At 40.9% G+C, this 27,915-nt stretch overlaps 1 protein-coding gene across 3 annotated transcripts in view; it reads right to left on the bottom strand.

Moving 5' to 3' along the window:
- MGAT4C (MGAT4 family member C) overlaps nt 1–27,915 on the bottom strand; it is a 287,250-nt gene that overhangs the window by 8,566 nt on the left and 250,769 nt on the right. For all 3 annotated transcript variants that reach the window (XM_083463101.1, XM_083463102.1, XM_083463103.1), the window contains 2 exons: nt 5,642–5,794; nt 1,849–1,996 (listed from right to left, as the gene is read on the bottom strand). In XM_083463101.1, coding sequence (XP_083319227.1) covers nt 1,849–1,996; nt 5,642–5,794 — 301 coding nt within the window. The remainder of the gene's footprint in view (nt 1–1,848; nt 1,997–5,641; nt 5,795–27,915) is intronic.

Here is a 27,915-nt window from a genome sequence, read left to right as displayed (position 1 = left end):
CACAGCACCCTCTCCTCTTATGGTTTCCAACAGCTGGTATTCAGAATCATTACTTCCTCCAGCTGTGGAGACAGAGCATAGCCATCATGACTGGTCTCACCTTTTATCTCTACAAGATAAAAGCAGAGTTGCTGTTTTATTCTTTTTTTTTAATAAAATTTTTATTGGTTTTTCACAATTTTTATAAACACAGACATTACACAATACAAACAAACAAACAAACACATAAACAAACATGTATAATTTCAAATCCTTTTTTCTTAAACCTTACTTCACCGACTTCCCCATACCTCCCCTTTCTGCATCCCAATTCCCAAATTTGTTTCCGCAAATCCTGCCCCTTGGTTTTATCAAATTTTCCCTTATTATTTTCTTTTACTTAATCTTTTACAGCTGTAATCCTGAGTTGCTGTTTTATTCAAAATAAGTTACCTGAATCACAAAGGCCATGGGAAATATATGGCCAGCAGGCCTTTTGCCTTTCCCCCCTTTTAGATAGCAGATCCCACCCCAATATCACATCATAAATGGCTTTTGAAACTACCTAGTTTTGTGTGTCTGGTGGGTGGGTGGGAGAGATTTTTTTTTACAAAGTAAAAGCTCTCCTGAATGCATATAATTGTGAAGATTTTTGATTGCTTTAAGGATAATATATATTGGCTAATCTTGATACCTTTTCTCCAGAAAGATGTATTGGGAGCACATAGAGGCTATTGCATTAAACATCAGTTGTTAACTGCAGGACGTAGTGTGAGATGTAAACTTAAAAGCCAGGAGGCATGTGTACAAAGATCCTGGCAGGAAAACAATATATTTACAATATTAATGCTATACACTCTGTTTGGGGAATGGGAATTTTAAAGTTATGGCTCACAAACTGTTTACAATTCCATCCATTAGGGAATAAATGGCAAATTAATGTCTCCCCTCCCCCTTTTGTACTTAAAAAGGAAATAAAGCAAGGACTCTGATCCAGTCATACTCATGCATTTTAAATTGTATTGGTGTCAGTGGGAGAATTAAGCTCTGCTGAAGTCTTCACTGTTTAACTCAATGCTCCTGAAATATCCTGAACCATAGCTAGATAAATAGATTTTAAAAATAGCTTAAAACATAGATTTTGGGTTGGTCGGAGAAAATTGATCCATATTCATTTTGTATGGGTATTCAAAGACTAAAAAAACAGGCATATTCTGAAACAACGTGTGAACCAGAACACAGCTATCCTTTGAAATTGTGCTGCTCTGAATTTTGCAATGCAGTTCTCACACCATGTAGTGTGTACAAAAATGTAAATACAATGGTAAAGTGTGCATATAGATACATATATTAGTGAAAATAATGTACAAAAACACATCACATTACGGAAAAAGCACTTTGCAAAAATGTGTATATTATGGGAAAATGCATATAAAATGTGCATAGTAAGAGAAATTCACATCAAACAAATGTTGAATTAATTTCTCATGAGGTGTTTAAAAATAAATAAATCACAAACTGGTGTAGACATGTGGAGAACTGACCTAAAGGAAAAATGAGAAACTGAAATTGGCATATTTGCTCATCACTAACGCCACCGAAGTATCAATTCTATGCCCTTCCTAAAACTGTGCCACAACTTAGGGGGTTATGAAGGCCTCTTCCTTTTCGTGTTCATGCACTCTGCACATATGACATACACATTCTGTGGGAAAGTAAAGTTTATCAATTGAATACTGAGTTAAAGCTTCTTTCTCCCAACTCTACTAAGCAGCAACATCCAACTTGCAGTTTTTTCTCTGCTTGCTGCAATTAGGTCAGATAAAAATCTTGCTTTACTTAATGAAATCGAAATGTTCAGATACTTACTTTTTCTTAGCAAAGGTGTGCCAGCCAGATAGCGGTAGGAAACATTTATTGATCCTGAGAAATTGGACAGATCTTTAAATGTGTGAACGTATCGCTCTGAGTTTAATTGATGTGTGGCTGTTTCTCTGATTAACTGTTTGTCTCCATCCTAGCAGTTGGTAGGGAAACAGAAAAAAGCAAGACATTCACAATTCAGAAGCTAGTGTGAGGAATGGGGAGGGGTTTAGGGACAAAAACACATCCTTACACTGCAAATATATGTAGATTAGTCCCTATTAGCCTGGTTATAAGCATGTGCAGGTGGTTTCAGGTAGAATCAAGCATTATCATTTGCATCAAAAACAGTATACATCCAACTTGATAGGGGATAGAGAAATGTATTCAGATATGTGATTCTGAATCTGCACTGTCAATATGTGCATATATTACTTGCTAAACTGGAGGATTAATGTACAGGATGTGGATCAGGAACACATTGTATGTGTTTAGATAATCATATATTGGTTTATTAAACTGAAATATCGATACATTTTTTGTTATTTCAGACACTTTATTATTTTTTGGCAAACAATTTGGGAAGGCTTCCAATTAACTACATTTCCCCATTTCTTCCAAATTCAGAAGCAATGATTAATCGCTTCAGAGCAAGTTGGTATATTCAGTCAACCTCATAGCAGAGTTTAACATCCTGGCTTGTTGAAAAGTTGTTAACTATACTGTCCTCATTTGGATGAAATAGGAAACATTGGTTAATTAGAGGTTGGCTAAAACCAAGGAAGAAAAAAGGGGCTGTGCTGAATACACAGTCAGAAGGTTAATTTGTATCTCTGCTTATCAAGCTGAGATATAAGATCATCCAAAAGTTAAGAAAAGATAACAATATTTTTTGGGGGGAGGGGGGAGCAGAATTAAATTCCATTGACAGTCAGATAGATAGACAGCTTGTTAAACATTGATGTTGTTTAAGATGTCCGGGGAGATTAATAACTTTCCCATTTTTATTTGAATATAATGATATTATATATTAGAATTATTTTCCCATGGAACATGAGTTCTGCCCATGAAGTACAGATCCAAAACACAACTTTGAAACAAGAACACAATGTGTTTCCAAAAAAACAAATCCAGACTGTAGGAAAGGTACTGCTGTACATTTCAGAACTACCTCCCATGCAAGTGTCTTCTTCAATACACCTCAAAGCCATGCTTCATGTATGTATATTGTAGCCATCTCTCTCAAGAGATGTGAAAACTGCTTGGCTGTAGCATCTCAAAGGAGGTTCTGCATTGAAATGTTGATTTTCCTTCTTTTTTCCATGGCAACCTCAATGCACATTTTAGGCAGTGTTGGTTAAGGCAGACTACTAGACACATGGAATGCATTCTGAATAAGGCATGGAAACCCAAAAAGCTCTGTGTCTCTATTTGTTGTATAATACTTTTGAAAAAGCTTCAAAAGTCCTCTCTCTTTTTTTTGGAGGGAACAGTGCTGGTTTCAGATTTTACATTGACTTTGGCAGCAGTGTTGCCTCTGCCCATTGAGAACCAGCCCTGCCATTAGGAAGACAGAAGTGACTGCATTAGCCAGCAGATTTTGGCTGTCATGAAATGGCAGCCAACATTGTTGTTGTTGCTACAGAGAGGGATATTCTGCCTCAGGTGCCAAAAAAACCTAGCTGGCTTTGAATACTATGCTCCATGACTTGGGCACTATATGTTGTTATGTCTCAGGCAGGAACATACCAACACTGTGCCCATTGGCTTTTCTCTCCCCCTAGGAATGAATCGATGCCACCTCCCAGAGGGAGAAGGCAAGGCATACAGAAAATACTTCTTCACCTCAAACTTTTTATTTACTTAGAGAGGGTAGGTGAAAAGGTAGCAACACCAAGGAGGTGGAGCAACAGAAGACTCTAGGTTGAGGGGTCATTCCTGGACAATGTGCCTTGGCAATGACCCAACCGTGCTAACCCCTCACACCATCCCACATATAATCCTTCCCTGGAATTCTTATCTTACCATTTCCCCCTTGGATAACTGAGCATCTTTATCATTGCTCCCACCACCTTGACATGAGTATTCAGAGGGCTAAGGATTTAACTGATCCATGGAATCTGTATAATTCTTTTTCTCATGAATTTGAATTTATGAGAAAGGAAGCTCTCAAAAATGTATGTAGCTTTCTCATTAGTCTTTCTTATTATGAGGGACACATAAAATATATCAGATAGTCCAGGAAGAAGAACAACAACAAAAGTGACAAGTTCCAACACCCTAATATATAGGATAAACTCAGATGTAACATGAAACCATGGTCTGTTTAGCTAAACTGTGGTTTGTTTTAACATTTGAGCTTCAGTCTACTCGCAAGCTGTGGTTTGTTTGGCACTGACAAAGCAGGATCTGCAACCATGGTCTTAAATTGTACCATATATATATTAACAAAAACCACAAAGCGTCTCTAGATCATAGCTTGTCTGAAAGTTCAGACCATGATGTGTGAACTTAACTATGGTGAGTACAAAACATTACTTCTCATTATGTCTAATCTCAGACACTGAATGAACCATAAAATCTCGAAAGAACTAGACAGAGCAGAGGCTCAGCAATGAGATGTGCCAAATTTGTTTTGAAAGATACAATGGAGGGGAAACACATTTTATTATAAAGAAGTCAAATAAAGCACAATACATCATGCCATCTGGGAAGTTCACAAAAAGATCTAAAGACAAGCAAAACAGAAACAGCATAAACCACAATAAATAAAAAATCCCAGATATGTAACTGTGGGATTTTGAAGCAATTAGCAAACCAAAGGAGGCATCAGCCAGATTGACAGAAAATATGGTATAAGCCACATCACATCTAATCACAAATTAGGGGTTGTTAATAAATAAAATCCCGCCTACAATCTTAATGCAGATGGTGCCACAAAAAGAAGCCATATATCAAAAGCTGAGCAGAATACAAATAATAAAAAGGACCAAATGTTGGGTTCTCTTACTTGGAAATGCCTTGCTGGCTGAAGCCTGAACAGCCATATACAAAAGTGAATCCTTTCTGTGGTGTTTTAATAGCAAGGAATTTTGTAATCAATTGGAAAAACAATTTATTTACTTTGCCCAGTTCTTCTAAGTTGGGAGAATCCTCCCTTCAAAGTCATCTTGGGTGGGCAAATGTGGAGGACAAACCACAGCCCATCCATTTCATACTGTCTCTTTTTTGTGGGTTTCCAGAAGCAGCTGGCTGGTTGCCATTGGAAAGAGAATAGATGGACCTTTGGTCAGAGCCAACATGGCCGTTTGTTCTCCCCCCAATAAAAACACACACACTTAGGAAGTGGCTGAAGGATTCTAAATGACTCCAGCTGAAGACAAACCAGAACTGTATGTTTGCAGCTTCAGCATCCAGTATCCTGAAACCTTCTACCCCTTTCCCATGGCCAACATTGCTAGGGCTTTGGGCAGATTCCATCTTTTTCTGAACTCAAGATGTGCAGCATGGCTGATGTTTCAGGGCTTCACATTTGCTCAATAAATCATGCAGAAATGAAGAGAAGGCTCCAACAGGCAATGCCATCATTGCTTTCAGACCCATCTCTTCAGCAAATAAGTAATTGTTCACGCTGTCTCACAGTCCACAGACAGTTCAAGTTATCACACTTGTCCCTTTGGACAAGCTATCACACATTTTATGACTCACAGGAGAGGACAATGCCCACCCTCACATACCTGCATTTATTTTTGTTATCCAATAGTTTTAAAGGGTAGTTTGTTCCATACACCAAACTTACCAAGACATAGCTATCTTCAATGTATAAGTTCATGAACAACAAGCAGATGACAAGGACTCCTAGGAAGGAAACTGCAGATCGCTTTCTCAAGCATCTCATTTTGTCCAGATAATTCAGTGTGAATCTCATATGGAGAAAGGCATAGGGCATCTCCTAAGGGAGAAAAATATAGGGAAATTAGGTTTTCTGTAAACTCTTGTGGGAAACAATTGGTAAGGTGAAATTTTAAAAACACTACAAAACTTTTTGCTCCTCAGAATTTCTTACATCTCTTCGTGTCTTTGTCAGCTGCTTCATGTCATTTAAGAAATCATAAACTGAATTTTATAGCCTAATTTTTACAAACATGGAAAAGCTTGACATATGAAGTAATAATAATAATAATAATATCCAGTGTAAAGACATCACACCAATTTCTTACTGATCTCTCAAATATAGCTTGTGTCTAAAACACTATGCCATCATTTTTAAAAAAATGGCTGACACCTTACATATTACACAAGGTGGTTTTCAAGAAACGTGCACAATTCACTAGGTGTTCAGAGCTTTTGACCATCCAAATGTTGTTGAAGTACCATTTGCATCACCCCTGACTATTGCTTGTTAGGGCTGATAGAAATTGAATGATATTGCTAAATATCATAAAAGAATGAATGGATTGGACAAGGCTTGGCCAAAAACACTTCAAAATGCCATAAACCATAGCAGCAGAACATGCAATGAAAAGCCTGCAAAAATAGATAGGTTTGTAAAACTTTCTTTAAAATCAGAAGCTAGCTGCATATTTTTTGGAAGGGAATACCACAGGATAGAAGCCACCACTGCGAAGGTCTTACCAGTGGTAACAAAAATGCACAAACGTTCTTTTCTTGCTCCTTCTGTGAAAGGAAGAACATGCAGGGCACAGACATTCCATGTCTGCCCCAGAGTAATAATAGCAAAATACTGCCAACATTTATGTTTCTCCAATCTGAAATTGTTTACTCATCTCTACAAAATTTAGTCAAATTGTATGGGCCTGAACCTAGACTGTAGTGTTGGGAATTGATCAGTGAATGTTTGAAAGCAGTTAGTAAAAAAAACAGTAAGAATGCAAACAAGGCATGGTAAGTACAAATGGCAAGCAACTGAAGCAGAAGTTTTGCCTTAAGAATGTTTATGTTGTTGTTGTTGTTTAGTCGTTTAGTCGTGTCCAACTCTTTGTGACCCCATGGACCAGAGCACGCCAGGCACTTCTGTCTTCCACTGCCTCCCACAGTTTGGTCAAACTCATGCTGGTAGTTTCAAGAACACTGTCCAACCATCTCGTCCTCTGTCGTCCCCTTCTCCTTGTGCCCTCCATCTTTCCCAACATCAGGGTCTTTTCCAGGGAGTCTTCTCTTCTCATGAGGTGACCAAAGTATTGGGAGCCTCAGCTTCACGATCTGTCCTTCCAGTGAGCACTCAGGGCTGATTTCCTTAAGAATGGATAGGTTTGATCTTCTTGCAGTCCATGGGACTCTCAAGAGTCTCCTCCAGCACCATAATTCAAAAGCATCAATTCTTCGGCGATCAGCCTTCTTGATGGTCCAGCTCTCACTTCCATACATCACTACTGGGAAAACCATAGCTTTTACTATACAGATCTATATTGGCAAAGAATGTTTATAGCTGGTGACAAAAATGCTAGTTGTTTTCTGCTTTTAAAATCCAGCTTTCATTGAACTCTCTCACATGGTTCTACCTGAAATAGGTCATTTTACCCTGCAGTGTAGCAGGGTGAGTCCCATAACAAGTTTGAAATTCCATGCGAGAGACCTGAATCTGTTCAGGGTGCTTCCAGATGAGAGATGCAAAGGCTTCACCGAGATATCACAGGTGAGTCTTAAAACTGTATTTGGATTTCCCCTGGAAAGGGTAAATCTGAATAAAATTGGGGGCGGGAATAGGAAACGGCATTCTGATGACAACAATGTTGTGTGGACACTGCAAAAAAGAACCTTGTACACATGAAGAAGACTGACCCAGAATTATCACCCATCTGGAGGCCTCATTTATATGTTCATATATAAGTCTTTATCAAGACCTACACAAAGCAGCCTTCAGAAATCTACAGATATTTATCGGGAGGTGGGAATGCAGCAAAAGATTTGTTTGGAAAAGCTACATCTGAAAAGAAAATTATCAGATACAACTGGAAAGTTCAGTGCTTAAATAAATAAATAAAATGCTGGAGCCATATCAAGGATGTGCTATACCAGCTGCACTGGCTCCCGGTGGAGTACAGGATCAGGTTTAAGGTGCTGGTTTTAACCTTTGAAGCCCTATACGGCCTAGGACCCTCGTACCTATGGGACCGCCTCTCCTGGTATGTCCCACGGAGGACCTTACGGTCTTCAAACAAAAACATCTTGGAGGTCCCAGGCCACAGAGAGGTTAGGCTGGCCTCAACTAGAGCCAGGGTTTTTTCAGCTGTGGCTCCGATCTGGTGGAATGCTCTGTCACAAGAGACTAGGGCCCTGCGGGACTTGACATCTTTCTGCAGGGCCTGTAAGACAGAGCTGTTTCACCAGGCCTTTGGCCAAGGCACAGCCTGACTCCCTCCTTTGGCAATCTTCACAGAATTCTAGCCCAATGGTTGCCATCAATTTGATTTGAATTAATTTTATAATGAAATGATTTTAGAATGTTGTATTATTTTATTGTTGTTAGGCGCCCTGAGCCCGGCTTCAGCTGGGGAGGGCAGGATATAAATTATTATTATTATTATTATTATTATTATTATTATTATTATTATTATTATTATTTGAAACGGCAATGTCATAGGTATGGTGCAGCATAATATTGCATGTGTCAAAAAGCTTATTCGTACTTTTATAATCACTAGATGGCAGCATGGATGCATATTATCTTCTTTCCTAGCTCTGTTTGCCCTACTGCTTTTTTCAGTAGGTTATCTAAATGCATCACCTGTTTTTCTTTTTAGCACACTTAGAGCCAAATCTGACTTAACACTTTCCCTACATGGAGGAATCCATAGGAAAAGTTTATATCAGAATCCCAAACCCACATGGATTTCTTTTTCTTTTTTCTTTTTATTTGCTGTTGCCGAGGAGGAAAACCTGAAAGAATAAGATGAAAACTGTCTGTTTCTGCTCCTAAAGGCATGAGTCCCATATCAAGTAATGAGATGACTATGTATTAAACAGGAAAGTGAAACATGGGATAATTAACATTTCCTTTGAATTTTCTATTTTTTTTAATTAAAAAAAATTCACAAATTGCAACAAGGCAGAAAGCACAGGCAAAGAAAAGAAAAAGCCTCAGAGTAGAGGGAGGGTGTGTGGGTTGAGAAAAATGGAAATGTTAATTTGCTCCTGCACTTGGGAATAATGGGACAAAGACAATGAGAATGAGTTAAACTAAGGAACACAAGTTAATTAATTAATTTGGGCTGCAATGCTAAAGCTGTCCAAAGATGAAGAACAGTTTGATGTGGCCTAAGTGCATGTCTGGGAACATAATTTTGCTGTTAAGTTCATGCCAAAAGACAAATAAGCACAAGGCAACCCAGCCAGTTTCAAAATAACATGTACAATTAGAATGTCTCCTGGTGTTCTTGGCTTGGCCTTCTATTTTAAAAAGACTTGGCTGGTAAAGAGTTAGAGCTGGAAAACATAAACTCTACATGGCACTGACATGCACTATTTCCCCCGCCTCTATATGTGTTGCTCTGGACTGTATATCTTTACAATTTATGGCTCAATTGTTGCTCTGCCTCGCTGACACACTGGTGGTATTTAGGGGTTGACCATGTCAAAGCCCCATCCTCATCACTCAAGTAAGAGAGCAACTTTTCTGCTGGTTCTTCAGTACTTCACCAGTACTCAGCCACACTAGCACATCAGCAGTCTGGATCCTTCAAAGCTCCTCCTACATTAACAGTCCCTTTTCGTCACATATTTAGGACCATTAGTGTAGCTCTCTGTCATTTTATCCAGAATTAAAGGAAATGTGGCTATTCAAGGGAAATGTAGAGGGGTTTTTTTTTGGGGGGGGAGGTTCCCCAATGGAAACAGGGCCCGAGTTTTCAATCTCTTCCTACTTGTTCACCACATTAAACACAGTGGCATTCAAAGATGGGTCGGCCCATGATGTTGTCATGGAAACATTGCTTTCTTGCGGTGCCATGTGTGAGGTGTGCTTGTTTTTATCCCTGGGGAGCAGACCTGAATGGAGTCCTTGTTGGACCCAGTCAGACCCACCCGTTAGGAGGGAGCCCACCACAGGCCTGCCCACCCTTGACCCAATTGTGCAGGCAGGCTAAATTCAAGATATCCAACTGGAGCAAATGGGCTGTGGTGTCTTCCTATGGCAGGGATTCCTGTCTCTTCTGGCTGCTGTGGCTGTGGGCTGGCCTGGTGCCTCAAAGCCTCTCTTAGTGGTAATTTGCCATGTGCCACATGCATCTGGTGGTGGGGCTGAATCCAACAGTGGTCAGGGTGAAAGCAGGGATGCAGTGTGGGGGCTTCCATAGAGGCCACGGTCCTGGGCATGAATTTTTGAAGGGGTGTGAAGCAGGCAGCCCCACACAGGTACCCTCAACATTTTCCAGCATTCCTTTTCCAGGCATTGGAGGAACGAACGCTCACAAAGAGGGACACCAGGATGGGCCATGCTGGGAGTACAGGCATGGGGGGTGGTGCGGGTCACACCCGCCAAGTACGGCGTCAGCTGGCCGGTCTCCCGCCTGCACCACAAGAGCAGCAGCAGTGCCAGTAGCAGCAAGATCCAGGACAGTGGCTCTGTGGACAGCAGCAGTGCTGCTGCTATAGAGCCAGTCACACAGCCCCATCATGCTTGTCCTACAGTGCTTGACACATCTCTTACAGCAGGGGTCAGCAACCTTTTTCAACCGTGGGCTGGTCCACCATCCCTCAGACCATGTGGTGGGCCGGACTATTTTTTTTTGGGGGGGGGGGCGGGAATGAACAAATTCCTATGCCCCACAAATAACTCAGAGATGCATTTTAAATAAAAGCACACATTCTACTCATGTAAAAACACGCTGATTCCCAGACCGTCCGTGGACGGATTGAGAAGGCGATTGGGCCCCATCCGGCCCACAGGCCTTAGGTTGCCTACCTCTGTCTTAGAGGCACTACCAGGAGGCAGCCCAACGCAGCCCAGTTCAGTGCCCAAAGCCACTTCTTTGCATCCTCTCCTCTCATTGGCCTTGTGCTTCTGGATTCCAGTTGGAGGAGCGCATCACTCTTGATTTTTGAGGGGGCACCGGAATGGGGGTGCCTGCAGTCAGCAGTGAGAGCTGGAATGCTGTGGCTGGCTCCTTCACTCTCTGTCCCCTGCCCCCCAGTGTGTGTGCACCCTCTGTTCAGAGGAAACAGGTACTTGGGGGGGGGGGAGGAATCAAAGACATTGCTTTCCCTATCCCTTGCTGCTTCTGTCATTTCCCCTGCACCCACCGCATTCTAATTCCTATGTTAATCACATGGGCTACCCCAGCCAACCAATGATCAAATAGCGAATGAGATGGTGTTACAATGCTACACATCCATTCATCTTGGCCATGTGGTGATGTCAGTGAAGGCAAACAAAGTCCATTGAGAGTAAGAGCACTACAGTGGTACCTCAGGTTAAGTACTTAATTCGTTCCGGAGGTCCGTACTTAACCTGAAACTGTTCTTAACCTGGAGCACCACTTTAGCTAATGGGGCCTCCTGCTGTTGCCACGCTGCCGGAGCCCGATTTCTGTTCTCATCCTGAAGCAAAGTTCTTAACCTGAAGTACTATTTCTGGGTTAGTGGAGTCTATAACCTGAAGCGTATGTAACCTGAAGCGTATGTAATCTGAGGTACCACTGTAGTAGCTGAAGCCATCAATCTCATCCATCCATGATTTCAGTCAAGTGGGTATCACACCGTAACTGAAGGCCATCACAAAGCTATGTGGTCAATTGTATTTGCCTGCATAACAACGCCCCTGAAGACAAACAACGCCAACTGAGAAAGAAACTGAGAAGAAGCTGGAACAATGCTGCAAACACTGTCACAGACACTGTGGGAAATTGTCAGATGGGTGTGGGGCTTTTGATGCAGCTCAACGTTTGTACAAAATAAAATAATTAGTTTTGTCTTAGCCTTGCTTAATTGCCAGCATCAAAAATCCTAGCACTGCAGTCCTAAGCATACTAATTTGGAAGTAACATTTTGCATTGATGGAAATTGCTCTGAGGTAAACATGGTTAGGATTGGGTTGTAAAACAAATATCGAGCATCATTTAGCTTTAATAAATGCTTATCAAAAGCAAGTGACATGTTCCACCTACGAAATCATTCAGAGACTGTTGCAAGACTTGTGAACTTGCTTACAGTACTTTGCAAATGCTTCTTCCTGAAATAGTATCAACCTATTGCACTTGTCAGCAGCTATGGTTGCCTTCCTTTGTGCTTGGCCAATTTATGTTTCTTCTTTTGCTCTTAAAAGACTGCACACGATGCCCTCAGGGTTATGTACTATCTCACCTTCACCAACTGACAGCTCCAGACAGTGGGAGGATGCTTAAAAATACCCACCTGAGCAACACAATCCTTTACAAGGATAATAGGAAATGTATGTGAAGGTGTTCAATATTGTGCCATAGTTTTTCCATAATGCATGCATTGACAAATATAGGACCTAATTTTTCAGCTACTGTTGGCATTGAACTGGAAATTAAGACAAATTAAACTGTGGTCCATGGTCACATGTAGACTTCCAGTAAAATTACTCTTTGTCCTATGGAGAAAGCTTGATAATATTTATCAGCAAAGAGCAGAACATTTTTTACCAATATACAACAGACTGGAAAATGTCATCAAGTGGCTAAGAATTGTGGGAATAATGCCAGAAAATGTAGGGATGAGTGGATTATTTCTGCCCCCCAAATAGAAGCAGTACCAGGAGTTTCTTCTGTTAATGGAAGAAGCATTAAAAAGTGGACTCAGGACAGACACCTTCCTAAAGTCCACATTCTCATTTACTTCAAAGTTCTCTACCCATTTTGAAATGTAATCTTTATTTGCAGACACCACTACACTTTGTCACTCTTTTAATTGCCTTTGCGCACATCTTTCATCTGACATTTTAATTGATTTGCCTTTCATTGATTGTCATGTGCATATGTCATCTTCTATTCCATCCTTATTTTAAGGGCACGGAGCATTTATAAAATCACCCCTAAGGAATGAGTCATGCCAAAAATGAATGATCACAACACCTGTCAACACTTCCCATAAATTAGCTTTAAAATTGCTCTGCAACCTTTTCAAGAGCTAGCACTCAAATCCTGTGCTGGATGGCACTGCCACTTAACCCAGTTTTCCCATTACGGCAGACTATAGTTCCAGGCATGGAACTCTCCTTCAAAGAAAGAACAAAAATGTAGGATCCCAAACTTTGAGTGCATGCCACAAGGTGAGGTAACTGCCATCGGTGGCAGGATCCACATGGGCAGCAGATCGAGCCTCCAGTAAATGTTTCACCTGCTGCTTTCTGCAGCTGTCAGATGAGCCTACTTACTCCTTGGCATGTCCCTCATGCCACTTCTACAGCAGCCTTGTGGAGGTAACGCTCCACTTTGCAAAGGCAAACCTCGCACCAGACATGCAACAGTGTGTCAAGGAGCGTAACGCCTGCTTTCCCTGACCTTTTGCCTTCTTGGCTAGAAAACAGGGTTTCCCCCCTGACCTTTCGTCCTCTCACAATTTGTTTGTTAGACATATCGCTTGGCTGGAGCATGACGGGGGACACAGAAGTAATCAAGTATCAGGGGGAACATTTGAGGGAAGCACCTGCTGACACGTGTATTTGCTAATGCTGGAAATGTGCGTAGATGGAAATACGTTAAGCTCAGGGCGTTTTCACTACTGTTTCCAATTGTTGACTTCTGCTAATAAAAGGAGCCTCTGCAGAGCTAGCCGGCAGCTTGCTTCAAGCACACTTGGCAGCATGCTCCTGCACAGCTCACCTGCATTCAACCTCCTGTTCTCTCCGTTATTCCTACACAGCCTCTTGGTGAATAGGAGGTGCTACTGGTCTCTTCCCACTCTTGTTCCTGATGTAGATCTTCACTCACACCTTCTTCCCAGGGGAGGGCAGGGTGGAGAACACCTTTCTTTTTTGTTCACCACATGTGCGGTAATATTGGGCCGGCCCTGATCATTGTAGCTGTAGTGATTCATTCTAGCAGCTTCACATATTTATTTCTCTATAGTAAAGCTAAATTAAGCTGACATTTGGGGCAATGAAATCCATTTTACAATTATGCACTCCCTGCCCTTGCAGAAACCAAGCCAATCCTATTGTACTCCATCTGATTGCACAAGAGATGATCCAGTGTCATCTGTTCAACCAATATACTTAATAGTTATCAGTTTAATGAGTCCAGGGTAGAACCTATTATTTTTAAACAGACACCACCAAGATAAATTTGGTATGCATTACATCCATACAGAATTGAATATGTTCCACATTAAACAAGTGTGCAAGAGAGTCAGCACTTTGAAAGCGATTTATATTCTATTATGTTGCTTTGAGTCCATGGAAACTCACTGCCAATTGGTTTTTCTTTGGAGAATAAACTAATTTTTAAATCTATGTATTAACCTAGAGCCAATTCCATGGGCATCATTTTCTATCCACCCCTCCCTATTTCTTTTTGGAATGAATTCCTTTATTGATTAGGAAGCTTCTGTCGGGGTGTTCAATAAAAGGTCTTAATGAAAAACTTATTTTAGAAAAAGATTAATAATATAGCCAGTGGAAACCAATTTCTTCATGTTTAATCCCCTAATCTATTTTACATTATTTCCCAAGAGAGCCCTGTACTTCATGGATACATGGTGCAAAGAATCAATTGTGCTGGAAAAAGCACATGGAACATAGTTAGATCTTTCAAAACCCACCAAGTTTTTACAAAAAAAAATTCTAAAATACTTTCACAAACTTTGAAACAAGGGCCATTTGGGTACTACATAACTGGTGCTTTTTCATGTTGTTGCATGAAGGACATTTCCTCCCACACTCTCCCAGCGTGCTTTCTGGGGACGTCTCTGCATAGAAGGGAGTTGGAAAACCCTGGAACATTCATGTGTATTTAGATGGATCAAGGGCTACAAAAACAAGCTGGCCTGAGACAGCTCTTACACATGTGTCTTCAGAGTGTTCTGGAGCTGCCATCAGTTGCACAATTGGACAATGTGTGATTGGCAGCAGTCCATTTTGGCAGCACAGCATTCCCACAAATCTCAGCTCTAACATGGAGGTGCCAGTCAAGTTCTCACCAGATCTGAGACGTGATTTCCAATGCATATGTCAAAATTTGCTTCCTTGTTGAGGGAAAGCATATTCATGAGTAGCTTGGCATTTGCAAACAAAACCCAAAAGTCATTCTCCACTTTTCATCCCTTTAGATGCTAATCACAGCAGAGTAGCACAACAATCTCCACTGCCCGATTTGTAAGTAGGTGGGGAACTGTGCACTCCCTGTACTGGCCTACAGAAAAGCTCTAAAAGGCAATCAATTTCAAAGGTTTGCATTGGTGTTTTTTTTTTTTTTTTTTTTGACAACAGGAGGCTGTTATACTGGAGAATACTTGCTTTAGCTTTATGGGTGAAGGGCCAAAGACAGAAGGGGTGTGGCAGGAGGGGAACAGCAGGGCTGGAAAGGGGAGAGGCAGAAAAGGGAAGCTGTGGTGGGTTGAGGGAGGGGGGTGCTCAATGTATGACACAAAAGGCAACTTACTGACACTCTATTGCCCACAACCACCTGACACTCTGATCTACGATCTCATCTACAGTATTGGATTCTACTCTCCCAGACTACTGCAAAGTCATGGCAGCCAGAGGGTTCAGGAAGTAAAAAAATGAAATAAAAAGAATTAATAAGTCTCCAAATATAAAATGTTGCTTTCATTCGCAGGCTGCAGTCTTGGCTCACTGACCTGCATTCAATAATGATTTTATTTTATTTTGCAGATTATGAAAGCAAATGACTCTAAATGCATTCCATGGCTTGCCAAATGTAAACTCAACTAATTTATCACCACTGTCATCAAAGACAACAAGTCTCAGAATAATATGAAAAGTAAAGGAGAAGCTGATCCCTGTTTACAGGTTTCCCATTGTAATTTCATATGATACAAAGAAATGGAAATGGAAAGGGGGGAGGAAAGACAACTATCATTAGGTTTATTTTAACAAGAGTACATTACTATGTCCCATTACAGTGAGATGTTTTACATTCACACAGTGACGTTAATTGCCATACTTTAAGGTTTCAACCTGTTGTAGTGGATGTTCCATTTGTGTTATGGGTGATGTTATGTGCTTGCATTCATATCTATTCTCAAACTTGAGCTAACTTGAACTGAATCATTAACATATCCTTTGGGAAAGAAAACCAGAGATTTTTGTATCATGCACTAGATTATCAGCTTTCTCCAAGCTGCTACCCTCCAGATGTTTTAGGATGGAACTCATTTTATCTTTGACCACCTCATCTAGGAATGATGAGAATTGTAGTCCTAAACAACTTTTTAAAAAAGGAATCTACACTGTGTGTAGGTGATTAATTTAGTACTGTGCTGTGCTGAAATCTGTCCACCAATTTTTATCATGTTGTCATCTTCTGTGAAAGAAGTTTCCATGTTTCTGTCTCGTCCATAGAATACTTTATAATTTCTCAAGAATTTCAGTGAGTGCAGGGTTTTGTTTTTTGTTTTGCTTACCTTGTCATTGTGAGGTGGTTAAGTGTGGTGTATGTGTTTTTGTCCCAGTAAACATTTCTCTAGCACTCTGCAGCATTCCTGGCTACCTAAGCTTCCTGATCTGAAAAAGCCCCATAGGAGGAGTTAGGTCATGATATTTCCCCCTGAGGTTTGATTGAGATACAAGCACTCAGGAAGGTTTCAAAGAGCAGACCAATGGTGAGTCGATCTGAAAATTTAAAGGACACTCACAGACACCCCTCAAGCACCTCAGAGTTGAGGCAAGCACAACAAAACCCTGCTCCCCACCTATGTGAATTTGACCAAAGTTTTCTCTTCTCTTTGATAATTTTCAAATGCAATTATTTTTCCTCACAGATTGATAGAGAATGGTTAAGATAAATGCTGGAGAATCTTTTAGCAGAGCAGCATCAGTTTAATAATTATATTAAGCAGCGTTGTTTTCCCAGAAAAAGAGATGTCAGAACTCACCACGAATACCTCCCTTGTTCTCTTATAATGGAAATGGTGTCCTCCTGAGAGGTGCTGGAACTGAGTTCTGGCTGAAAAGCAGCCCTGGTATTAAGTGCCTTGATAACTAAGAGAGAAAGGCAGTGTGTGTGTGTTTTTAAAACAATAAACAGAAAAATAAATAAACCCAACCACATACCTATGAATCTTCCTGTGAGCCTACCACGCCCAACACAAGGACTGAATGGTAATTGTCCTCTAGTGAAATGGTATCCTTGTGCATATACCGGTAACTGGAAATACTGCACTCTCATACACAAACACCTAATCTGATTTGTCTCACATTATACCCAAGCCCGACAATATATTTCAGTGTCAGAGTACCATTAGAAAGATCCACAATTTTTCCATGAAAAACTTTTGTTTTTGCTTTAAACAGATTAATTATACATTGAGATAAAGTCTTTCATGTATAACTAAGAAATCTCACTCTTATCTAATGCTGTTTTAAAATCCAAAGTATCATTTCTTAGACACCCGTCACTGCACGGGGCTTTCCATATATATATCATCAGTTCTTAAGCTCTGTGGGGATCAATGAAAACCATGTTCAAGATGTTTTAATTTGTACATAGCAGAACAGATTGGGATTTCATTTGCGGCAGTGTAATTGAGCTAATACCCATTTCCAATAAGGTGGAATATTAGAATTTCATCAGCGTGCCTCCATTTGGAAGGTGGCAAAAGAACCGTTTTCAAATAGGCATAGTTGCTGAGGAACATCCTTGTCCCTCAGCTTATTCACCCAGTGCATAAACCTCAAGGAGAAGGTATGCCAGCAGTTATGTCAGCACATTGCAAATAATGGGACTAAACTGGAATTGTGCCCATATCCTAGGCAAATGTTCTACTGTTAGAGGAGGGAGATGAGGCAAGCATCTATACAAAACTGAATATATTGGAACAGCCACTGCTCTCTTTCAGATGGCAGCAAGGATGAATGGGTTAAGAACATGAATTGAGCCATGTTTCTAATTCACATATGTTTCATTAGGTTTCATGCCTATTCATTTTTAATAGGCATAGTTACACAGCAAGCTGTTCTGTATTGTGATCAGACCATTGGTCCTTCTAATTCAGCACTGTTGACACTCACTGGTAGCAGTTCTCCAGAGTTTGGGATTGGGATGTCCTAGGTGCAAAATATTTGCTCTAGCCCTGAGCTATGAACCTTTCAAAGTGAAAAGGTGGATGATTGTTTACATACACCCATGGTTGTTTTTCTGAGGAAAGATATTACAAGAGATTATTCTTTCAGGGCTTTTTCTTGCTGAAATCTTACATTGTAGCTTCACATAAATTCCATAGTAATAAATTATATTCCATTCCATACATATCAAAGAAGATGTGATACACATAAATATTTGTTCTTATTCACTGGAACGATAAGGTGCTATCTAACCCTTGGGCAAGTTTGCACTAAAGTCTTGAAATTCTACCTCCATTTTCAATCAAACTGAATAAATCATAAATCAAAGCTTATACATGAAGGTTAATTCGCGCTCTTTCAGATGGAGTTTTTCTGAGTCTGAACAAACATCACTGTCAGCAGCAATGCAAAAAAGAATGGCAAAGACTATTCAGGAGAAAAAAGATGTCCAAAATTAGCAGACAAATCCTGTAGTCTACAAAGTAAATGAAGGACTTGGCATTTTTTTTATATAAAAAAATAATGAATCTATTGCAGATGGATCATAGATAATTTTTGTCTTCATATGCCTAGTGTCATTTTGTTACACATTTCATCCAAATAATTACTTACTAATGAATTAAAATGCACCATCTGCCTATTTTGCTATGGGATCCATCTCTGCAGCTAGCCTTGAAGGCAACAACATAAATGGCTCTATTAAGAGAGTAAATGTGATATAAGTTTGTGAAGGCAGCAAATGCAAGTGATCCAATTAGAACATGTTGCAAACTTTAGGGACTACAATTTCTTTCCTTGCACGATGTAAGGAAAATGAGATGATGCTGATGCTGATGATATCCCACCTTTCCTTAAAGGAGCTCAAAGTGACATCCCATGGCGATCCTCCTCCTCTTTGCAATGAGGTATGTGAAGCTGAGAGACTGTGACTGACCCAAGGTGGTTTAGTAAGCTTCATGGCTATGTGGGGATTTGAACCCCGGTCTCCCAAGTCCTAATTCAACCACTGCACCTGACTTACAATTGTTCTGATGCTGGGTAACTTGCAAGAACAAAAATCAAAAATATTGCCATAGCCATGGAAATCAGGACCATCAACAGTAAATGTGTGACATTTGTTTGAGCAATAAATTCAAGACGGACTGTCATGCAAGTATACACCAGGATAGAACGGCACCTCCAAATTCAAAAAGAAAGGAGGGGAGAACTCAAGCAACATACAGCCCGAAAGTTAGAGAATGGTGATGTAGGAACCAGAGCTCCAGCTTTGGTTTTATAACTACTTGTTCAAGGCAGCAACTGGAATGAATATACCCAATAACATTTTCCATTTGCGATTTGTCTCTTGTTCTCAAATGTTTGAGCTGGAGCAGGTGCAATGCAGTTTCTATAGCTTTGGTGTGTTCATTGGGTAAGCATGCTTCTTTTGATTTCTTTTTTTCCCCCATTCTGGTTTTTCATCTGATTCTTCTGCTGTGGGGGTTTTAGATTGAAAGAGCATCTTGACTTTCAGTGCCTAAGTGCTGATCAAAAGGATGAAGAAAAAAGCCAAACCCATGCACTCCGCAGGTGTTCCTTCTTGCTCTCGCTTACCGATCAGTTTTAGTGACTTGGATGTGCAGAGCTGCCAATATTAAATGTAAAAGATATCACACTATGAGTACCATTAGCTTCCCAAGTTATATAGGATGTGATTATTGATTTCTAAGACTTATTTTAAGTCTTTTATCATGGGACAAGGCACCTGCAGGAAAAGCTTGTCATTTTTATGAAGCTGCTCAGTGATTAGGTACTCCCTATTTACTGATGATTCTTTAGTACAACAGCATCTACAACGGCAGACAAGGTGTTCCAAAATATTTCCATTGCAGTAAGAAATCCACCCCAAGGGGCTTTGTATCTGCTAGCATTTCCAGTTGCATAACCTGTTAATACTCGTGTGCATTATCCACATGTGCCCAGATTTATTTTAATCATGTTAATACATCACTGTGAACTGCTACGTTACAAACTAGGTAATTTGTTGCCTGAAGGCATTAGACTATATGCTGAAAACTTCATGTTTCAATAAGCAACACAGTTATTTCTCATTTGGAGTGTCTAGAGGAGAGTGAAAGAGATAGTTAGAAGGATGTGTTACCTACAATGAGCCTCCCATGAATATTTCAAGTGATGTGATATTCATACTCATCTAGTGAATCAACCTCGTTATGGTCTTTGCAAATTCACAGAAAGGCACATAATTGATCTGTAGTCCACTGCATAGCTTTACCCAATTATTTCACAAGGCAGGGGAATCTACCTTCAGTTATTCACAAAACTATGACTTTCCCTTTGCTGGTGATAAACTGGATTATGAATTCTTTTAAATTTTAATTGTGGGGACAGTGAACAGTGAGTGAATGGATAAATGGGGTATTGATGGGATGAATAGGCTATCTTCTCTACCATTGACTACGCAGAATGCAGAGGATGAGTAAAAGAGTGGTTACCTTTGTCTTCAGACAATTGGAATACGGCCCATATATGACCCCTAAATGATTATAGATTCCAACACTTCTGAATTCAATGAACTGAATTAGAAGGAATCCCAAACACTCTTCTTGAGTAATTTTGACTGGGCAAACACCATACATTTTAAATCACATCTCCTCCCACAACCTATAAGCCTGGGAACTATGATTTACCCTTCACAGGGCTATAATTCTCAGCACCCTTAACAAACTACTTTTACTAGGATTCTTTGGCTCAGGAAATGTGCATTTAAATTTATTGTGCATATGAAGCCTACCACTCAAATACAATGCTAATAAGAAATGGAATTGGAATTGGCACAAAATTTTCTTATAATGTGGTGGGGGGACGACACAAGATGAATTTAAAGATCCTCCCTTGGTAAAAGCATCCAGTACATTTTGAGGAAAACAAAACTAACTTCAGTAAGACTGGTGATAATTCTCAGGACATTTCTCATTCATATATTCCAAGATAAGCAGAATTTGGGCTCAGCAATCTTTATATTCTTCTTATGTATATTTTTTCTTAGAAAAAACACACCCAGTGAGTTCCCCTCCTTCTTTTTAATTCCCCTAAGCAATGCCATTCTGACATACAGTCCGCAAAGTGTTTTCCTTTGCCGGTATTCTTCTGTGGACCAAGAACATTACCTCAGAACTGGCCTTTAAAGGAAATGCTGCTCTTGGTTGCCCTGAACAGACAGACTATGTCAGTGTACATTAAAAGAGCACTAGTATTATATATTATGCCAGAGCTATGCAAACCAGCCATTATTCTTCCACTAAAAGCAGCCCTTGTGACCTCTGCTTCTGTGGAAGACACCTGCAACAGATAAATGCCTGCCCAGCAGAACTATCTGATTGGGAAGTTCATTGCGAATTCTCTTTTCCCTGCCAAGTTTTGGGGTGATAAAATGGTGTCAGTCTAATCACCAAGAGTAATATTATCATTCAGGGAAGGATACAAATTAGTGAATGATCACCACCACCCCTGGCTTGTTTCAGAATTAAGCTCAGCAAATGGAGGTGTTTTGCCTGCCAATCATAAAACACTTCACTATCTTCAATGCCTGATTACAAAATTCAGACTCTTTGGTGCCCAGTTATAATCAACAGAGTGTGATTTCTGAATGAGTCCCTCATCCGTCAGTAAACTGTTGTCCCACATCGTGAAAATACTTGGCTAGATGGACACATAGTCGGACATTGGGTAAGGCAGCTCTCGTGGTTCCTGCCTTTGTTTTTGTTTAAAAAAATCATTTTAATAATTGGGGTAAAAACCAAACAGTTCTTAGGAAAGAAAGTGACATAGAGAAAACAAGTGGTTGTTGCCAGTATAATAAAGGAAAGGAAAAGAGTCATAATCTGGCTAAAACACTTGGGTAAGCCTGAAATAGGGGCTGGGGCAGATTGGTGTCTGGAATTAAGCCAAGGTGCATCAAAGGATTTTAATATGAATCTCTCCTAATTTGCTTGTATGCAATTTCCCCTAAATCCTGCATTTTTACAAAACCACGTAACCACATTTAATGCATTTTTATCTTGTTTTTATGCACACTTTCCCCTAGTTTGTGCACTTTGAGGCACATGACTTTGCTGGAGAACTGAATTATAAAATTCAGAGCAGTGTGAATTTCAAAAGATGATTGTGCTTTGATTCAGGTATTGATTCAGAAGGTGTGAAGGAGGTAGATTTGCTTTTAAAAGTGAACTTAATACAAACTGGGTGCCTTGAGCAATGGTTTGGATCAACATCCTTCACCAGAATTCTTTCCCCTCCCCTGGAATTTAGTGCCCCCTGTCAGTGGCAGACTTTGGGTTCTCAAATTTGAGCGGCACCCTGTGCGATGCTAAAATTCAGCGCGCGCCCCCCATGCCTCTTGCATTCCATTCTACATCATTGTTTTGGCACCCCCTGCAGCATGGTGCCCTGTCAAACTCTACCAGTTGTGCCACCCTAAAACTTCCTCTGCCTCTGCCTTTCTTTGAGATTGTGATACGCTCATTTCAAATAAACACCACTTTGCAAAGAAAAGCCCCTTCCGTGCTGTAGTCAAAGTTCTCTTTTGATTTGGTTTCAATAGCAGTTCTGTGACCAATCATATGTGAAAAATAGGTTACAACGAAGAAGCTCCAGGTCTGATGAAAGAAAGGTAAAGCCAGGGATACGTGTAATTCTCAAAGCTTTCATTGTTAATATTTTATGGACCTCGCTGGTGTCCCCTGAAGTAGAAGCGCGCGCGCGCACACACACACACACACACACACACAGATCTTCCACTTAAGCATGCAAGGCAAAGTAATAGGTTTCATCTCTAGATGGGGGGAGGTGAAATTTATAGCGCAATCAAGATGTCAGGTGTAAGAAACAAAACCATTTTCCTCCATCTTATTCGTGACAGGCCTTTCTTGTGAGGCTTGGCCTTCTCTGCACAACAGAGACATCGCTGGAATACAAAGCTTTACATAAAATGACCAATGGACTGAAATCTGATCCATGCAATATCTGAGGTTTATTCACTCCCCATTTATAATTCCTCTTCATATTCCAGAAGTCTCCAATAATCAATGCTCATCTCTTAACCAAATACTGAAGAAGACAGTGATTAGCCCAAGCAATCTGTCCGCATTCTGGATGTATTTGCATGGTGGGAGGGTGGGAAGAATATCAAAGAAAAATCATTCTTTTCATCCATTCGTTGACCCATCTCAGTGATGCATAAGAAACATTTATTAGCCAAAAGTGAAAGATCTGTATCAGCTAAACAGCTTTAAATTAGTTATCTGAAATAGTAAGCGCTGAAATTAAAGAGGCTTTCCTCCCCATTACATGCTTCCATTAATGCATTTTTCTAAGAACACAGCTATGTTAAGTGTTTGGGTGGTCCCATTAAATGGAGACAAGTGTTAACTAAGCTTAAACAAAACACCACACACACACAGCCTTCATTCAGTGACCCATATCACCGAGACAGACAAACATAGTTTGGGCAAGAACTGGGTAAATAAGGTTTATGCCAAAAAGCCTTCTGCGTTGTAACTGGAGAATGAAATTAAGGACTCCAACAGTTATATTCTTCTTTTTAAGTAAGATGGAAAATTTGCCATTAATTTTTACAAATATTTATGGTTCTGATGTAGACTTCCCATCATATTTTCATGATTCTTTTTGACATCTGCAGGTGCTGACTTATGACTATCTACTTATTGAGGGTGGTTTCAGTGTTATCCTAGATCCAGGGTTGGATTGAAACTGCCCTCTTTTCAGCAACATCACAAGCTCGGGAATCTTTGTTTGCTTATATAACAGAACTACAGGTCATGGATATCTGGTGCCTTTCACACCTCTCCTTGTGATACTACACATTTGTCTCTTCTTACATCAAAACTGTTTTAGGTTGGATTATTATTATTTATATATTTATATATTCAGGTCTGTGCCCAGGGGATCCAAGGCACAGTCGTTCAATGGCTGCACTCGTTTCTCTCTGGTCGGGGACAGAGGGTGGCACTTGGGGGGGGAACTGTCGTCATGCCACTCCTTGGTGTGTGGAGTGCCACAGGGTGCGATATTCTCCTCGATGCTTTTCAACATCTTTATGCGCCCCCTCGTCCAGCTTGTCCAGAGTTTTGGGTTGGGCTGCCATCACTATGCGGATGACACCCAACTCTATCTGTTGGTGGATGGCCACTCTGACTCGGTCCCAGACACGCTGATCAGATATTTGGAAGCTGTGGCTGGATGGTTACGTGGGAGCCAGTTGAAGTTAAATCCTCTGAAGACAGAGGTCCTTTGGCTGGGTCAGGACGATATGGGATTGGGGGGGAGCAACTCCCATCTCTTGCGGGGACACAATTATGCCAGCACCGTCCGTTAAGAGTTTGGGTGTAATCTTCAACACCTCCCTTTCCATGGAGGCGCAGATTGCAGCTATAACAAAGGTGGCATTTTTTCATCTCCACCAAGCTAAGCAGTTGGCTCCTTACCTCTCTCGCCCTGACCTAGCCACTGTGATCCACACAATGGTCACCTCCAGACTGGATTATTGTAACTCGCTCTACGTGGGGCTGCCCTTGAGACTAACCCAGAAACTCCAGCGGGTGCAGAATGCTGCGGCGAGACTCCTTACGGGGTCCTCGCTGCGGGATCACATTCACCCAGTGCTATACCAGCTGCACTGACTCCTGGTGGAGTACAGGATCAGGTTTAAGGTGCTGGTTTTAACCTTTAAAGCCCTATACGGCTTAGGACGCTTGTACCTACGGGACTGCCTCTCCTGGTATGTCCCACGGAGGACCTTATGGTCTTCAAACAAAAACATCTTGGAGGTCCTGGGCCACAGAGAGGTTAGGCTGGCCTCAACCAGAGCCAGGGCTTTTTTGGCTGTGGCTCCGATCTGGTAGAACGCTCTGTCTTGCAGGCCCAGTGGGTCTTGACATCTTTCCGCAGGGCCTGCAAGACAGAGCTATTCCACCAGGCCTTTGGCCAGGGCACAGCCTGACCCCCTCCTTTGGCAATCCTCACAGAACTCTAGCAAAATGGTTGCCATTACTATTGTTAGCCGCTCTGAGCCCGGCTTTGGCTGGAGAGGGCAGGATATAAATAAAATTTGATTATTATTATTATTTTATTATTCCTCTGAGTGAATGTGGAAGGCCTTGCTTAGGCAAAATGTCTGTAGATTTCCCAGCGGAAGCTAAAATTATTTTGTTAAGATTCACATATTCCAAGAGGCTTTCCACATGTCTATGGTACAGGGATTGCAAGTGAAGTGAACAAATTTCTAGATAGTGTATGTGTCCCATAAATATCATAACGCTTTATTGTTCCTTCCTTCCTTCCTTCCTTCCTTCCTTCCTTCCTTCCTTCCTTCCTTCCTTCCTTCCTGTAAAGCCCCCACCTTAGGTCACACCCCTCACTCACCTAGCTCCATGCTTTTGCCTGCTTGGAATGTGTATTTGAACTATAATAATAAGACTTGATTGCCTGAATGGATGGAAACCTCTGGCTTTCCATGACTGGAATGCAGCCTAATATACAAAGGTAAAATTCGCATCTGTTGCTCTGTCCACTTTTCTTCCTGGCTCACCACTGGTCTAATGTCCCTGGAGGTTCACTCTGGTAAGCAGCAATGATTTTGCTGCTAGGAGATCATGTATGGAGCTCTGCACCACACCACCATCCACTACCGGTGCCATGTAATTAGCTTGATTACCACGCAACAGACAATTTCCATGCAACAACGAACGTGAAATGGATGAATAATGGAATCAAGAACCTTCTGAGGGATTCTGTTCCACTGTTAAACAGCTCTTACTGTCAGAAAGTTCTTCCTGATGTTCACTTGGAATCTTCAGTGTGGTGTAGAGGTTAAGAGCGGTGGACTCGTAACCTGGTGAACTGGGTTCGCGTCTCTGCTCCTCCACATGCAGCTGCTGGGTGACCTTGGGCTAGTCACACTTCTCTGAAGTCTCTCAGCCTCACTCACCTCACAGAGTGTTTGTTGTGGGGGAGGAAGGGAAAGGAGATTGTTAGCCGCTTTGAGACTCCTTAGGGTAGTGATAAAGCAGGATATCAAATCCAAACTCTTCTTCTTTCTTGTAACTTGAATCCATTGGTTTAGGTGAGAAGTGATCAGCACGCAATGGATGAGAAGACAGGAGTTTGTTCTTAAATAAGTTCTTTCATACTTAGGGTTTTGAAGGCCATCCAGCAAAAAAAAAAAAAAAAAAAAAAAGTCTTCCGAAACAGATTTTTTAGCAGTGGAGGATCAGTCTGGTGTTGGCTAAGCAACCATTATTACTGGACAACCAGATCTATTTCAATAATTACAACACTAGGCAACAGAACAATAATCCCCCCTAATAAAGATCAGCAAGCAGACGTCCCTCTGTGATTTATCCATAAACACAGGCACTATTTGGTTTACAAGAAAATGAATTAAAATTGAATTAGAAGCAACTGATATAAAAATGCTTCTGTAGAATCTGAAAGCTATGGTCACTCATACATACTCAGACCCTGGGGATATTAACAAGGATATAAAAGGAGAGCCGGCAACTGGCACTTTAAATAATAAATGATGATAATAAAGAGAGAGAGTAGTGCCAAACTGCTAGGAAATGGGAGAAAGCATAATTGTATAATTTGAAGATGAATTAATGTTCACTAGCCTGTTAGCATTCTAAGGCTGCTAGTCTGGGAGGTAAAGAGAAAAGATTCTGCAGATGTGCATTTTTGAGAGTTATATATTTGCCCAAATTTTGTGTCTGGTTTTGAGAGTGCTAAAAAAAAGCTATTTCCAGCATTTTCTTTTTTCTTTGTTAATAAAATTGGATTATTTCAAATGCTGCTCTTATATAGCACCACTTTCCTTCTCCTTCCATACCTTAAGTGCCTTTGGCCTCATTGGTTCTCACTGCTGTTTAGTCCAGCTGACTCTGGCAAGCTCTGTGAAAGGCTGTGATTCTGGCTTTGCAGGGGTTTGGACTAGACAACCTTTTCAGTTTCTTCCCACTCTACAATTTTATGATTCTATTACTTTGTCCATGACATCACACTGCTGTCTCTGATGTGATGATGAAAGAGATTATTATCCCCCCCCCCCAATCACAGGGATTACCTGGTTGGATGTAGAAACTGCTGCAATTTTGTCCATGATACCACACACTGTTGTCTCTGAGATGATGATGAAAAAGATTATCATCACCTAAATCACAGAGCTTGTCACAGGCAATCAGATACGGATGCAGAAAAATAGCAAGGGCAGTGAGGGCAAAGGAAAAGGAACATTCCCACCCTCACTTTCTTAGCAGTGCCAGATGTCTACTGGAAGGGAGAAATATATATTCTGTTTCCTGCCTTGAAGTTTATCCTGCAACTCTTGCAGCGAGCTTCGTCAGCTTCACAAAAGAAGGAAATGAAATGGGTAAAAGAATAACTAGTGTTGAAAGGAGGAGAGAATGCAGGCTTCAAAGGGGGGGAAAGGAGTAACAAAAAAGCAATAGATTGTATCCAATGCTGCCCTTCAACTCATGACACAAAGTTTGATTCCAGCATGGACTCCATAAATGGACAAGAGGGGAAGCATCTTTTGCCGATTCCTCCTTCCTTCTGAAGTTTCCGGCATAGGTAACACCGCAGATTTGCTCCAGAGAGTTGGCAGAGCAACCCTGCAGCAAAGACTTTCCAACAGATTTCTTTTACTCGTTTTAGAAATAGCTAGGATGATATCTAAAAGAGTGAGAATTTGCTATTCATGATTTGTTGGTTTAGGATACAGGCTATTTAAACCTTTCATTGCAGACTTTCTGATGGGGATCTTTAGTCCC

This window comes from Podarcis liolepis (assembly GCF_965112155.1).
Source record: "Podarcis liolepis genome assembly, chromosome: 10".
In the NCBI taxonomy this organism is placed as follows: domain Eukaryota; kingdom Metazoa; phylum Chordata; class Lepidosauria; order Squamata; family Lacertidae; genus Podarcis; species Podarcis liolepis.
This window is presented reverse-complemented; position numbering and strand designations above follow the sequence as displayed.